Source organism: Moschus berezovskii, chromosome X (genome assembly GCF_049115385.1).
Source record: "Moschus berezovskii isolate FMDL1 chromosome X, NW_MosBer_1.0, whole genome shotgun sequence".
NCBI lineage: Eukaryota > Metazoa > Chordata > Mammalia > Artiodactyla > Moschidae > Moschus > Moschus berezovskii.
The window spans coordinates 64,144,111-64,160,254 of record NC_142488.1 but is presented as its reverse complement, the minus strand read 5'-3'; the positions used below and the strand labels follow the sequence as shown (position 1 = coordinate 64,160,254).

Sequence of the window (16,144 nt, the reverse complement as noted above, 5' to 3'; positions counted from 1 at the left end):
TTCTTCAAATACTTTTTCAGTCCTACCTTCTTTCTCCTCTTCCTATGGAACTTTGGTGACATGAATATTAGATATTTTATCATAGCCCCATCTGGTCACTGAAATTCTACTCATTTTTGACTATTTTTTTTGTCTTTTGTTCAAATTAGGTAATTTCTATTCTGTATATTCCAGTTTACTGATTCTTCCTCTGCCCTGTCCATTCTGCTATTGAGTCCATCTGTTGAGTTTTTTATTTCATTATTTGTACTTCTCAGTTCTAAAATCTCCATTTAGTTTTTCTGTATTTCTTCTGTTTCTTTGCTGAAACTATTTTTAATTTGTTTCAAACATGTTTATAATTGCCTGTTGAGGTATTTTTATGATGGCTGCTTTAAACTGCTTATTGGATATTCCTAACATCACTGTCATTCTGTGTTGGTCTCTCTTGATTGCCTTTTTCTCATTCAAGTTGAGAGTTTTCTGTTGTTGGTATGAGTGATTTTCTATTATATCCTGAACATTTTAGATATTTGTATAAATCCTCAGTTTAGTCGCTCAGTTGTGTCCAACTATTTGCAACTCCATGAACTGCAGCATGCCGGGCTTCCCTGTCCATCACCAACTACTGGAGCTTACTCAAACTTGTGTTCATCGAACTGGTGATGCCATCCAACCATCTCATCCTGTGTTGTCCCCTTCTCCTCCTGCCTTCAATGTTTCCCAGCATCAGGGTATTTTCCAATGAGTCAGTTCTTCACAACAGGTGGCCAAAATATTGGAGCTTCAGCTTTGGCATCAGTTCTTCCAATGAATATTCAGGACTGATTTCCTTTAGGATTAACTTGTTTGATCTCCTTGTAGTCCAAGGGACTCTCAAGAGTCTTCTCCAACACCACAGTTCAAAAGCGTCAATTCTTTGGTGCTTAGCTTTCTTTATAGTCCAACTCTCACATCCGTACATGACTACCGGAGAAACCATAGCTTTGACTATACAGACCTTTGTCGGCAATTTAATGTCTCTGCTTTTTAATATACTGTCTAGGTTGGTCATAGCCGTTTTTCAAAGGAGCAAGAGTCTTAATTTTATGGCTGCAGTCACCATCTGCAGTGATTTTGGAGCCCCCAAAAATAAAGTCTGTCACTGTTCCCATTGTTTACCCATCTATTTGCCATGAAGTATTGAGACCAGATGCCATGATCTTAGTTTTTTGAATGCTGAGTTTTAAGCCACCTTTTTCAATCCCCTCTTGCAATTTCATCAAGAGGCTCTTTAGTTCCTCTTCACTTTCTGCCATAAGGGTGGTTTCATATCTGAGGTTATTGATATTTCTCCCAGCAATCTTGATTCTAGTCTGTACTTCATCCAGGGCAGCATTTTGCATGATGTACTCTGCATATAAGTTAAATAAACAGGGTGACAATATACAGCCTTGATGCACTCCTTTCCCAATTAGGAACCAGCCCATTGTTCCATGTCTGACTCTAACTGTCACTTCTTGATCTGCATACAGATTTCTTAGGAGGCAGGTCAGGTGGTCTGACCTTCTTCCCATCTCTTGAAGAGTTTTCCACAGTTTGTTATCCACACAGTCAAAGGCTTTGGTATAATCAATGGAGCAGAAGTAGATGTTTTTCTGGGACTCTTGCTTTTTCAATGATCTAACAGATGTTGGCAATTTGATCTCTGGCCCCTCTGCCTTTTCTAAATCCAGCTTGAACATCTGGAATTTCTCAGTTCGTGTACTGTTGAAGCCTGACTTGAAGGATTTTTAGCATTACTTTGCTAGCATGTGAGATGAGTGCAATTCTGCAGTAGTTTGAACATTCTTTGGCATTGCCTTTCTTTGGGATTGGAATAAAACCTGACCTTTTCTAGTCCTGTGACCACTGCTGAGTTTTCCAAATTTGCTGGCATACTGAGTGCAGCACTTCAACAGCATCATCTTTAGCATTTGAGATAGCTCAGCTGGAATTCCATCACCTTCACTAGCTTTTTGGCAATGATGCTTCCTAAAGCCCGCTTGACTTCGCATTCCAGGATGTCTGGCTCAAGGTGAGTGATCACATCATCGTGGTTATCTGGGACATGAAGATATTTTTTGTATAGTTCTTCTGTGTATTCTTGCCACCTCTTCTTAATATCTTCTGCTTCTGTTAGGTCTATACCGTTTCTGTTCTTTGTTGTGCCCATCTTTGCATGAAATATTCCCTTGGTATCTCTAATTTTCTTGACGAGATCTCTATTTTCATCTATGTGCATTGATCATTTAGGAAGCCTTTCTTATCTCCAAACCCTGCATCTTATTTAAATCTTCAGTTTTAGCAGGCTTCCTCTGATACCATGGTGGCAAGGAAGGGAGGCTCCACCCCATTACCTCCAGATAGGGGTAAAAATCTAGGTTTCCCCCTCAGTTCTCACTAACAGCCTGGAAGAGGAGGGGTCTTCATTACTACCGGGCAGGACTGGAAATTCAGGCTCCCCCTACTCCACCTCAGGGTACCACCCTGCCCAAGAATGGCAGTGGCACCTTGTTACTGCTTTTCATGTGGCCTCCACTAGGTAGGCCTCCTTGCCATTGAGCTTGGATAAAAGTCCTGGTTTTCCACTCTGCCTTCTCTGACACCATCCTCGTTGGGTGGAAAGAGAGACTGGTTACCATTCGGCTGACATTTTACTTTCATGTTTCTTTCATTCAACAAATATGTAATTGGTATTAATATATGCTAGGCATTATTCTACGTGATAGAGATGTAAAAAGGACAGATGAAGGCCTTGCCCATCATGAAGCTTACTTCTTTCTAATGGGGAAGAAAGACAGTAAGCAAATAAATATTTGGTAATTGGTTACTGGTAAATTCAGAAAAGGTGCTTCTTTAGGTATGATGGTCAGTAAAGGCCTTCCTGAGGAGGTGACATTTGGGAATAGAGCTAAATGCAGTAAACGGAGGAACTTTGCAAAAATTGGGATGAAGAACATTCTGGATGAACAGGAGAGCAAGAGCAAAGATTCTGAAACAGGAATGAATTTGGTTTATTTCATGTATGTATGTTTTAATGTGTATTCAAAAAATTATAACTACCACATCAAACACTTTGATTTCACAGACACCTTGCTTTGGATGAATTTAAGTGTTTTAAGAGTGTAAAAGAAAAGAGAGGTTTTAAGTGATACGTGAACATGGCAAAATTCTTGACAGTACTGAAGTTTAGGAAACCTAGCTCTGAAGGAGATAATGTTATTAGCCTTGTTTAACATAAAATAGAATTTAGGGAGGTTGATTAGCTTGTACAAGTTCACACAGTAAAGAAGCGAGGGAGCTGGGATTCCACATAAGAAAATGAAGATCATACTGAAAGTTTAGAAGAAGAAATATGAAATTTTCCTTCTGCCAGGTAGAGCTGCTGGTTGTTGCATACAACAAACCAAAAACTTTTGAAAAATAGTTGGAGATCTATAAGTTGTTTAATTAAGCTTTTTTTTTTCTGGTTTGTTCAAAGTTCATCGGAGAAGGCAATGGCAAGCCACTCCAGTACTATTGCCTAGAAAATCCCATGGATGGAGGAGCCTGGTAGGCTGCAGTCCGTGGGGTTGCTAAGGGTCGGACACGACTGAGCGACTTCACTTTCACACATTGGAGAAGGAAATGGCAACCCACTCCAGTGTTCTTGCCTGGAGAATCCCAGGGATGGGGGAGCCTAGTGGGCTTCTGTCTATGGGGTCACACAGAGTCGGACACGACTGAAGTGACTTAGCATTAGCATCAAAGTTCATGCCTAAAGCAATTATATCACTTTAGTCCCCTCCAGCCTTTAGCTCTAAAATAATCAAGGGGCAAAAGGGGAGTTGGAGCTTATCAGAGAAAATAAGGTTAAACCACTCAGGGTTCTGGAATGCCTAACTGTTGACAATTCCATCTACCCGGAGGCCTTTTAACCAACTGAGATTCAGGTGCTGTCTTCAGCACAGCCGCCAAATCCAGCAGTGCTGAGGGGCAGTTTATGCCAGAGTAAGCAGGCCCAATCTCCCTGGCCTTGCTGCTGAGGGACAGCCTTTGCAAGATTCTCACCACAAAGTTCCAGGGGAAGCTCTGCAGACATCCCATCCTGTGAACCTCTCTGCTATACCTGGATAGGGACATCCTGAATCTACAGTCAGGCCACCAAAGAGCTCTCAGTATTTGAGAAAGGGAAGCATCTTTATAGGCTTCTGGTTTACTCACATCCTTCTGCCTCTTTGCAGCTCTAAGCATATTTTGGAGGGAGATTTCATAAAGATTTCTAAATTGAGTTAGAATTTCAAGTCTATTGTGACATGCAAATTAGTCCTGCTTGCCCGTTGGCAGCAATGCAGCTGAAGTGCCTAGAGATGGGCCATAAAATGAAAACATCAAAGTGATTAAATGTGCCCGAAGAGTATAATTGAGTGCATGAATAAGAGAAAATAAAACAAATTGATTTTCTCCAGTGCCAGAAAAACAGAATAATTGAGAACAAAATAATAGACTTTGAAGTAATCAAAGTGAGGAATGCACCATAGTGACATAGAAACAGCCAGTTGTGGGAGAGATTTATTGTGTTTCTGTTATCATTTTTACAACTTTAATTTCATTAGCTAATAAATACAAATCAATTGAAAAATCAGTCAACCAGAAAGGAGGCAGTCCCCAGCCAAGATTTTTATTCACATCTCTAAAACAGGCCAAGGCAGTGATCCTTAATCTATTTTCATAGGCGCACATATCCCCCTTGAGCTGGAAAACAAGTTATGGGAGGCCTCTCTGCTTTGGAGGCAAGGATGTTCTCCTCTTGCCTATCACTTTCCGCATAGAGGTTTACAGATTCAACTTTCCAAAGGATCACTTTTATACCCCGCCAAGGTTTCCAACAGACAGAATTGCCTGAGTATAGCATCTTGGTTTCCCAAGATGACATTTTCATGGCACTAACCAGCACCTGTGGGTCTTTCTGAATTCACATAGTGGTGGTGGTGACGGTGATGGCAGCTACAGCAGCCACAGAAACTTCCACTATCATAATACTGCTAAGCATCTGTGGGTTTGTCATGTCCACCCCACCCCCCGCCAAGCCCCACCACCACCACCACACACACACAGGCACACATGCACACACACAAGTGACACTGAAATTTAATCTAAAACCAAGAAGTATGCCACCCCTTTGGTGTCCAGCCTGGTAGCCATGATGTATGGAGGAGCAAGGAGAGGGGAGTCAGGCAGGGAGACTTCTTATGCTAGTGATAGCAGTGGAGCACTGGAGACACCAAGCTATGCTAAGACCAGGTGCTCAAAGATCACAAAGCCAACTTGAGACCACTGCAGAACTATTTGTATGGCTTCTCCAAGGAAAGAATCCCTTCACCCCACTCCTCAGCTATTCACGGGAAGGCCCAGTGGCTTTTCACTGAAGGATCCACAACGATGACTGATATGTTGGTGTTTTTTCTTTTCACGGGCCCTTGAGCTACCCTGGCAGCTCTTGGCATTTCCAGATGTTCAAGACACACCCTGCCTTCAGGCCTCCACAGTTACAGGCCATGACTTTGGCTCCAGTAAAAGTCTTTGGGACCATGGGGACTGTAAGCCAGGGTTCACAGAAAGAGTTGGCAGTGCTGGGACTGGCACTACTTGCTGGCTCCATCAGGATGGCGTGGTTCATAGATTGTGCCCGCCAGGCAGTTTGTCCTGGAGAATTACTCTTCCAGGAAGCACCTAGAAGCTGAAAGGAATCTCTCTGACCTTCTGGTGGCATCCAAGGCCCAATCATGGTGTACCTTGTGGAGAACAGGGAATGTTAGCACTTTGTTCTTTTGTGCAACCCCAGTTCAGGCCTAAAACCCCAACTTCCATTTCCCACTGCTGTTTGGGAGGAGCAAAATGGAGCAAATGGCTTTCACAACTCTGAATCATTATACAGATGTAAGGCTGTATTATTCTTCCTGCTGCTGCTATTCCCATTATCCTGGATTTCCCAGCCCAGAGTTTTTGTCTGAAAAAGAAATGTGGAGAAAGCTCATGGACCAAAGAACCTAGAGCTATGACTCCAAAGTGGCTTGGAAGCATCACCGAGCCCAGCAGATAGACTGCTTGAGGCCGAGCTCCACAAGCTGCCTGGCTGGCAGGCATGCAGCCCACTCCTGTGATGTCACCTCTCCAGTTACTGGTGCCTATCCCTCCACATGGAACCAGCAGATTTAGGCACGGGGGGGAGAAAAAATGAATCATAGGCTATTTTAGAAATTGCTTCAATTCAGTTTGAGACTGCAGTAGTCCCTTGCAAGTTAAGACTGGAGCACCCAAAACATCAGGGTACTATCCTTTAAGTGCTGATATCCTATAGATGCCAGAAGCCTGGTGGGATTAATTCACAGCCTTAGGTTCTATTTCAGGTCAGAGGCAGATAAGCGGTAACTGGTGGTTATACTAATTGTCATTGAAAGGCTTTCTGATGACAAGAGGGATCTACATTTTAAGACAAACAATATAGTTGACAATTAAGAGCTAAAAACTAAAATCACCCATCCATTTCAGCACATACCTAAAGCTACCTAGAAATCCTTTGTTCTGCCATTGTTCCCAGGTAAAGAGTGAGACCCTCAAGCCTGGTGTGATGAGGCAGCTACTAGGGAACTTACTCTAGCCCTAGATCACACTAGATGGGACTCCTCCCCATCTTAAAATTGTTTGGGGGCTCTACATGGCCTCTAGGATAAGACTATGGCCTTCCAGACCCTTGATGATCTGACCTCCAACAATCTCTCCAGCCTCATTGCACTTGCACACACATACATATACACACACGCACACGCACACACACAAACCTGTCCCTGACCCTCATTCTGTGCTCTGGTCACAAAAGCTTTGCAGGTGCTTTTATACATCCTGCTCTATTCCTGCTGTGTGGTACATTCTCTCTTCATTTGCCCTTCAAGATGACACCTCCTCCATGAAGCCTTCCATGCCCTCTCTTCAAATGCCCTCAGCACTCTGTACAGACTGGTATTATATGGCCTTATTGCTATGGACTATGATGCGTTTGTCTCCATATATGCTTTCCTTGCTAGACTGAAAGCTCCTTAATGGCAAGAACTGTATCTTTCAGTGAATACTGATTGATTGATTCCTGTGCACTGTCAAAGTGGCTAGCAATAGTGATGAACAAGATTAACACATCCATGCCCTCACAAGATGCATTTGGTATGCTAAGTGCATTGAAGAAAATAGAATCATGTGGCAGAAAATGAGTGACTGGGGATGGCAACTTAGACTAGGTAGTCATCAGGCCCCTCAGAGGTGATTTTTGGATTGAGACCTGAGTGATAAGAAGGGTCAGGAATGAGAATATCCAGGAACAGGGCATGCTAGGTGGAAAGAATAACATGTGCAAAGAAGGGAGAGCCCTAAGAGGGAAAAATGACTAGTGTGTTCCAGTAACACAAAGAAGTCCCATGTGGCCAGAACAGAGAGTGCAAAGAGGGCAGAGGCAGACAAGAGACCAGGGACAGGGTCAGACCCTGCAGAGCTTGGTGGCTAACTAAGTAGCTTGACTTTTATTCTAGGTGTGATTGGAAGCCTTAGAGGGCTTTAAGCATACAAGTAATGTGATCTGACCTAAGTTTTAACAAAATGATCATGCTGCTATATACAGGAAGGGTTGTAGGTGGCAGAGATGGAAGCAAGAAGACCAATGTTGAGGCTATTAGAGTTGACCATGCAAGGGGTGACAGTGGCTTGGAGTAAAGTTATCACAGTGAAGGTTGGAGGGAAGTGGGTGGATTTAGAAAATATTGTGGCGGTAGAATTGACAGGACTTCCTAATGGATTGAAAGGGAGGTTATAAATGAAAGGACAAATAAGAATGACCCGAGTCAATGTCATGAAGAAAAAAAAAAACAAAAAGGAACTATTCTATATCTGCACTGTCCAATATGGTCACCACTGGCCACATGTGGCCATTTGAATTTAAGTTGTTAAAATTAAATTTAAAATTCAGTTCCTCACTTGCACTGGCCATATTTCAAGTGCTCAGTAGCCACAGGTAATTAGTGGCTATCATATTGGGCAGCATAGATATAGAACATTTCCATCATCCCAGAAAGTTCTATTGGACAGCACTGCTCTACATTAAAAAGACTAAAAATTATGAGAATAAAAAGACAAGCCACAGACTGGGAGAAATTCTTGCAAAACACATATCCAATAAGGACAATTAGCCAAAACATACAAAGAATTCTTAAAACTCAACAATAAGAAAACAACCCAATCCAAAAAATGGGCCAAAGATCTTAATACACACCTTACCAAAGAAGCTACACAGCTGGCAATTAAGTACATTAAGGTATGCTCACTATCATATCACTAAGGAATTACAAAATAAAACAGTAAGTTCCACTGTATACCTAATAGAATAGCTAAAACCAAAACAATGACACCACCAAATGTTGACAAGAATGTAGAGAAACAGGAACTCATTCATTGCTGGTGGGAATGCAAAATAGTACAGCCATTTTGGAAGACAGCTTGGCAGTTTCTTACAAAATTAAAACATAGTTTTAACATACAGTCCTGCTCCTTGCTATTTATTCAAATAAGATGAAAACTCATGTCCACACAAAAACCTGCACATGAGTGTTTGTAGCAGCTTTATTCATAATTGCCAAAGCTTGGCAGCAACAAAGATGTCCTTCAGTAGGTGAATGGATGAACTATGGTACATTCAGACAATGGAATATTTTTCAGCACTAAAAAGAAATGAACTATTAAGTGACAGAATGTAGAATAATGTTAAATGTGTATCGCTAAGTAAAGGAAGCCATTCTCAAAAGGTTACATACTGCATGATTTTAGCCATATGACATTCTTAAAAAGACAAAACTATAAAGACAGTAAAAATATCAGTGGCTGCGATGGGGTTAAGGAAAGGAAGAGAGGGATGAAGAGATGGAGCATAAGAATTTTAGAGCAGTGAAACTATTCTGTGTGACACTGTAATGATGGATACATAATATTATACACTTTTCAAAACTCATAGGCCTGTACAACACCAAGAGTGAGCCCTAATGTAAACTATGGACTAAATAATAATGTATCAATATTCATTCATCAGCTATAAAAAATGTACATACTAATGCAAGATGTTAATACTAGGGGAAATTGCCTCCTGGGGGGAGATAAGGAACAGGGGAATATGAGAGGTCTCCACACTTTCTGCTCAGTTTCTCTGTAAACCTAAAGCTGCTCCAAAAATAAAGTCTGTTAATTAGCAGCAACAATAAAAAACAGTAGAGTGCTCACAAGCACCCAGTACTGGCAAAGAATACTCAATAAATATTTGATTGAATAAATGAATGAACAGATGAAATCAGTCAGTCGATGAATCAATAGAACCCAAGCCTCTTGAGTCTCAATTCAGTACTCCTTCTTGTACATCAGAGGTAGGATGAGGATATAATGTATTGTCAAAACCAAGATACTTGAGAGTAAAATGGGGTGTCATGGGTATAAGTCAGAACTATCCCAGAGATCACAAACTAGGAGCCTCTGAGCCACATCTTGTCTTCAAAATTGTTTTGTTTAGCCTAACAGATTAATGTGCCACGTGATATTCTTTAAACATTTAAAGCAGTTGTCCACATTTCACACTATGAAAACTGTATAAAGATGTGAATGTCTGACTTCTCTTGGAAAGTGGAAAGATCTGACCCACATTCCTGCTCACTAGTGAATGGCTAGAACCAAGTAGCAGCTGCCTCCTTTGTGAGCAGGTACCTTCCTGTTTGCCACAAATTCTACCTTTCTCTGTTGTAGCTCCTACTCTAGGCTAAGTGTGAGTTTCCATTTCTCATCTTGCTGACACCATTTTGGTGTTGTTTTCTTTTGTAATAGAGTTAAGAAAAAAGGAAATGATTTCTTACATTCAAGCCATTCTTCAAAGTAGGGAAAAGAAAAAGGATCCAGAGGGATCCATATGTCTTACCCCCAGTCTGTTCTACTGACATCCAGTATATTCTTGGCCTCTATAGACATTTGAGTTTGCCCCTCTGATCTGTACTCTGTGTCTCTCCAGACTGCAGACCATGCTCGCCTTTAGAATTTTCTCAGGCTGCCACCCACTGCTGGAAAAGCTAGATGTGAGGGGAAAACAATGGGCATTATTTAAGCTTACATTTTCATTGTTACCCAAACTCAATATTGCTCATCATCAACTTTTGGTGGAAACTATTTCTGTTGTTTTTCTTAATTGCCTCCAAATGTAACTAGAGAGTGAGACAGAGCAGTAGAGAACACAGCACCCACCTTTCCTTTCTGTGAACATGTGTCATTGGGACACTCGGACATGGGATTTTGTTCAATTGTGTACTCACTCATTCATTAAGCTCTGGCTGTTCTTACAGATGGAAGCACCCTCGCTTCAGCACCAGAACCCCCTGTAGGTCTCCTCAGCAGAATCAATAGCACACACAAAGGCTCACATGGACATGGGAAAGTATGGATGGGACACATGTAAGCTAAGGTGTTAGATTTCATTCATAGGTGCTCGGGAGCTGCTAAAGTTATTATGAAGCAGAGGAGGCATGTGATCACAGCTAGAATTGTGTGGGGGACAGCTCCAGAAGTGGGAGCACCAGTTAAAAGGCTGTTGCAGTGACCTGAGTGATCAGAGCTATGACTAAGGTGGAGAGAGGGGAACAGAAAGGAGAGGACAGATTTGGAAGACATCCTGAGGTTAGATCTGACAACTCATAAGATGTGGAGAGTAAAAGATGAAGAGTCAAAGATTATCCAGAGATTATGAACTTAAGGGTTGAAAACACCCAAGCCATGATCCAAAAAATTAACTTTTGCTTTGCAAAAGTTAGAAGAATAAAAAATCAGAATTCCCTGGCAGTCCAGTGGTTTAGGACTGTACACTTTCTCTGCCAAGGGGCCTGGGTTTAATCCCTGGTCAGAGAACTAAGATCCCACAAGCCACACAGCTTGACCAAAAAAGAAGAATGCGAAGACAAATTATATACTGAGATAAAATGCTTGCAAATCATTTATCCAACAAAAGATTTATATCTAGAATATATAAAGAACTCTCCAAAGTCAACAGTAAAAAAAATCCAATTAATAAAAGACATGAAGAGGATATACAGACAGCAAATAAATGCATGAAATGATGTTCAACATTATTGGCCATTCAGTTCAGTTCAGTTCAGTTGCTTAGTCATGTCCGACTCTTTGCGACCCCATGAATCGCAGCACACCAGGCCTCCCTGTCCATCACCAACTCCCGGAGTTCACTCAGCCTCATGTCCATCAAGTCGGTGATGCCATCCAGCCATCTCATCCTCTGTCATCCCCTTCTCCTCCTGCCCCCAATCCCTCCCAGCATCAGAGTCTTACAAATTGAGACCACAATGAGAGATCCCTACAGACCTATCAGAATGGTCAAAATAAAAACTAGTGACACCACCAAATGTTAACAAGAATGCTGAGAAACTAGATTCTTCATAACAGTGTTTAGTATGGCCACTCTAAAAAATAGTTTGACAGTTCCTTATAAAATTAAACATGTGATTACCATAGGACCCTGCAGTTGCATTCTTGGGCATTTATTCTAGAGAAATGAAAAGTGTGTTTACACAAAAAAACTCGTTCATGAATGTTCATAGCAGCTTTATGTATATGTGTGTGTATATATATATATAACTGGGAATAGCCCAAATTTCCTTCAATGAGTAAGTAGTTAAACAAACTATGCCATGTACATACCATGGAACACTACTCAGCAAACAAAAAGGAACTAACTTAATGCACACAACAGCCTTAATGGATCTTTAAGGGCATTGTGCTGAGTGAGGGAAAAAATATCTCAAAATATTGTATACTGTATGAGTCCATTTATATAACATTCTTGAAATTACAAAGTTATAGACCTAGGGACCAGATTAATGGTTGTCAGGGCTTAAAGATAGGGGGTGGAGGGGAGTTAACAAGGTGGCTTGAGGGAGATCTTGTGGTAATGGAATAGTTCTGTATCTTCTTGTGGTGGAAAATGAAAGTGAAAGTCACTCAGTTGTGTCCTACTCTCTGCGACCCCATGGACACAGTCCATGTAATTCTCCAGGCCAGAATACTGGAATGGGTAGCCTTTCCCTTTTCCAGAGGATCTTCCCAACCCAGGAATCGAACCCAGGTCTCCTGCATTGCAGGTGGATTCTTTACCAACTGAGTTATGAGGGAAGCCCTCTTGTGGTGGGGGTTATACAAATTTACACATGTGATAAAAATTTCATAGAATATACACACACACAAATAAGTGCATATAAAACTGGCAAAATTTAAATATGGGCTGTGAATTATACCAGTGTCAATTTCCTGGTTTTGATATTAAATAATAATTATGTAAGATATTGCCACTTGGAAAAACTTGGTGAAGGCTACTTCTTGGTATTTTTTTTTACAACTTCCTATGCATCTATAGTAATTTTAAAATTACAAAGTTAAGTACTGCCCCCAAAAAAGAAATAAACTATTGATACACTAAAAATTTTCATTTACCTAAAAATTTGCATGAAAATCAAAGGCATTATGCTGCTTGAAAGAATCCAGTCTTAAAACATCACATACTGATGATTCCATTTATATGACATTCTCAAAAAGACAACACTTACAGTGATGGAGAATAGGTCAGTATTGCCAGGTGGTAAGAGGGGGAGGGGAGGATGTGACTGCACAACAAAAGCAGAGGAAATTTTGATGAGTAATGGGACCAATCTGTCTTAATAATCTTGACGTATGTTAAAAATCATAGAACTGCACATAGCAAAGAAAGTCACTTTTACTGTATGTTTAATACTGTATTAAAAATTAAACTAGATAGGCAAGTGGGTGCTGATTTTTCATTCCTTCCTTTCTTCCATTCATCCATTTATTGAGCACCTACTATGTATGAGGCACTGTGCTAGATATCCTTCCTCTCTTAGAGTAGAAGTGGTCAGTAGGGTTTGGAGCCCAGTATTTTGGCTTGGGGAAGTAGGTCAAGAAGAAGACTGTGGAGGGACCAGTCCTGTAGGATTTCAAGTGATTGCTTTTTCCTCAAAGATTCTTAGACCTGAGAGTAGGGGGAAATCCCCAATTCATCTTTCACAGGTATTCATAAGAGAAAATGCTAAAAGGGTTGTACCTTGCTAAGCGGAGAAAGAAAGCTTGGGGGTGCGGAAAGATTTGATGCAGTTAGTGAAGTATGGACTCTTAAAAGTATTACCCAAATTTGTGTGTGTGTGTATGTGTGGCTTAAAACAACCATTTGTTTAACTCATGACTTTGTGAGTTGGCAATAGGGCTGGGTTCAGCTGAGCGGTTCTTCTGGTTTTGGCTGAGTTCACCTAGCACTGCAGTCAGTCAGCTGTTCAAGGCCTCACTCACATGCCTGGTGGGTGGCTGGTGGTTTGCTGGGGTAACTGAACCAGATGTCTCTCACCATCCAGCAGCCTAGCCTGAACTTGTTCCAGTGTTGGGGAGGGGCGGTCCTCAGGGTTCCCAAGGACAGCAAGAGAACAAGCCCCAAAATGAAAGTGCCTTTTTTAACAGCTTTATTGAAGTATAGTTCACATATGTTACTTGAATTTGAATTTTGTTTTCTCTCCTGTTTGCAGGGAATCTGAAGCATGTGGTCTAGTTGACAAAAAGAGATCAAATTTCCAGAGCCAAAGAGCAGTGCCTATAATGAAGACAGCGTGTTTATGTGAGCAGTGTGTGGAATTTGTGACTGCAGGGGAAATTTGGAAGAAATTACTTCCTGAAAATTTCCAAGGGGCACCAAGTGGCAGCTGGCCTCCTAGCATGAGGCAGGCAGGCACCCCAGAGGCCTCAACTAGACCTAGGGGAAGACAAACATTTCCAACATTTAAAGTGTTTATTTTTTAAAAAACACACAAATGCCATTTTTAATCTTTGAAAATTATTTTTAGGCAAGTTGGGGAGGGGGTATTTTTATTTTCTTAAAGGAGACATGTCAGAAGCTGGAGGAAAGCATGGAGATTTGATTGGCAGTTGGTGGGGCAGTGGGGAGCTGAGAGGCAGGGTTTGGGCCTCAGGATCATCCAGGTGAAACCTTGGGGGAGGGGGATCTGGTCACAGATGGGGAGAAATCCACCTGTGTTATTTTCATGATTTTGAATTTATTTTGTTTTTTAATAAAATCTTTGCAAACCTACCTCTTTTCCATTTTCCTCATTGTAAAGTACCACTGACAGCACACAGTTGTGAACATTTCCTCTCACTGAAGTATAAAGACTAATCCTCTGCTTCCCTGTTCTGCTCTGCCCCAGCCTGATAGGGTGACTCTGAATGCTGGATCCTGCTGAGGAACTAGTGTGTCTTCCACTAAGTCCTGGGGACAGAAAGCCAAGCTCTGACCTGTGCTGGGGCCTGACCAGAGCTCACAGGAATACAGGTTCTGCAACCATGGGGAAGGCCTTGCTGGCTCCCCAGAGAGAGGCTATCCTGCCTGGGGAGTGACTCAGCGATGGGAAGAGCAGGTGGCAGGTCAAATCCAAGAGGGACATCTTGATGAATAGAGGCTACTTCCCATCAAGCACGCTTGATGAGAATGGGATACAGTTGTGATGTGTTGATTTTCCTATAACCTCAAAGGCAAAGAAAAGATGGCAAAATGCAGATGGGAGTCTCGAGAGAGATAAGAAAACAGAAGTGACAGCCAAATGTCACAATTTTGGAATTTGATTCACCAAGTATTTATGCAGCTCCTACAGCTACTGGGACTTGGATGGGAGACAAGGACACAACCCCATCCTGGCCATCTAGGGACTCCCAGACAAGGCAAAGGAGGAGAGAAGGAACCAGATCCCAACATGCTTCATGCTCTGTAACAAACAGGAGTCCTGAACTCTGAGAGCACAGAGGAGAGAGCAACCTACCAGGCTAGGGCAGCATCCCAGAGCATTTCAAAGGGGATGATATTTGAACTGGGCCTTGTAGGATGTTGTATTTCTCCAGGCTACTGAGAGGAGGAAAGGCATTCTGCAGAAGGGAGTACAAAAAGCCTTGAACATGTCCCGGAATGGGAATCAGTTCAGTTCAGTTCAGTTGCTCAGTTGTGTCCAAGTCTTTGCGACCCCCATGGACTGCAGCACACCAGGCCTCCCTGGGATGAGAATAGCCAAGCTTTTATTAAACAGCTTTGGGGTACCTGGACAGCTAGGAATACCAGTCACTTCAAATGCCCACAATTCTAATTATATACTCAGCTTAAGGATAATTTTACTTACACCAAAATGTAAGATTTTTAAAAATAGAAGAGGGAAGAGGCACTGAATGGGGCAGGTGGGGGTGTGGGGGAGGCCAAGGAAGACAAATTAAAGCTCTGAATTCCCAGCCTGTGAAGAACCACCTGCCAAGGTTTGTCCTTTCAAAAGCTTGCTGGGTCTGATATCCAGATCCTTCCTAAGGGACCCACCTTCAAGAGTCATCACCCAAATTCCTGTGAAGGACTCAGCCACAAGACACAACCACAGGGTAAAGTGGTGAGTACTAGTGCTTCACTTTCCTTTCAAGAGGAATGGGCCTGAACCAGAAGGAGCCCTTTCCCACTGGGCAGCCAGGGCTACCTTCTCACCAGCACCAGCTCTGCTGGCTGAGCCCCAGAGTGAGGCCTGTTCTGAACCTAGGCCAGGCCTGTTCTGAGAGATGGCACCACCTCAATGGCCTTCAGGATTCCTCCTCATTCCATTCTTGTTAAAATATTAGGCAAAAATATCTCATAGATGGAACTAGGAATCATTTTCCATTTTTTACAATTAAAATATCAAACAAAGTGGTATTCTCAAAACAAACAAGACAGGTTCAGTTATTCCGCTAAGTCTAAACTCATCAAATTATACACATTAAATATGTGCAAATTTTGTCTATCCATTACACCCTCAGTAAAGCTGTTTTGAAAAAGAAAAATGTATTTCTTTGCTAAGAATTATCTTAAGTGCCTAGAGGAAAAAAGACTGAAAGGAAATACACCAAGATATTAACTGAGGTGGGCTTCTGTGGAGGAAGAAGATATAAGGATGGTTTAATTTTGGTTTATTCTACTTTTCAATATTTTCCAAGTTTTCTTAATAAGCATGGTCTAGTTTTGTAATAG

At 41.7% G+C, this 16,144-nt stretch overlaps 1 protein-coding gene across 1 annotated transcript in view; it reads left to right on the top strand.

Moving 5' to 3' along the window:
- Nucleotides 1–14,205, top strand: part of HDAC8 (histone deacetylase 8) — a 267,792-nt gene extending 253,587 nt beyond the window's left edge. The window contains exon 11 of the mRNA XM_055393871.2: nt 13,644–14,205. Within this exon, the coding sequence (XP_055249846.1) occupies nt 13,644–13,666 (23 nt within the window). The 3' untranslated portion in view covers nt 13,667–14,205. The remainder of the gene's footprint in view (nt 1–13,643) is intronic.
- The last annotated feature ends 1,939 nt before the right edge of the window (nt 14,206–16,144 follow it).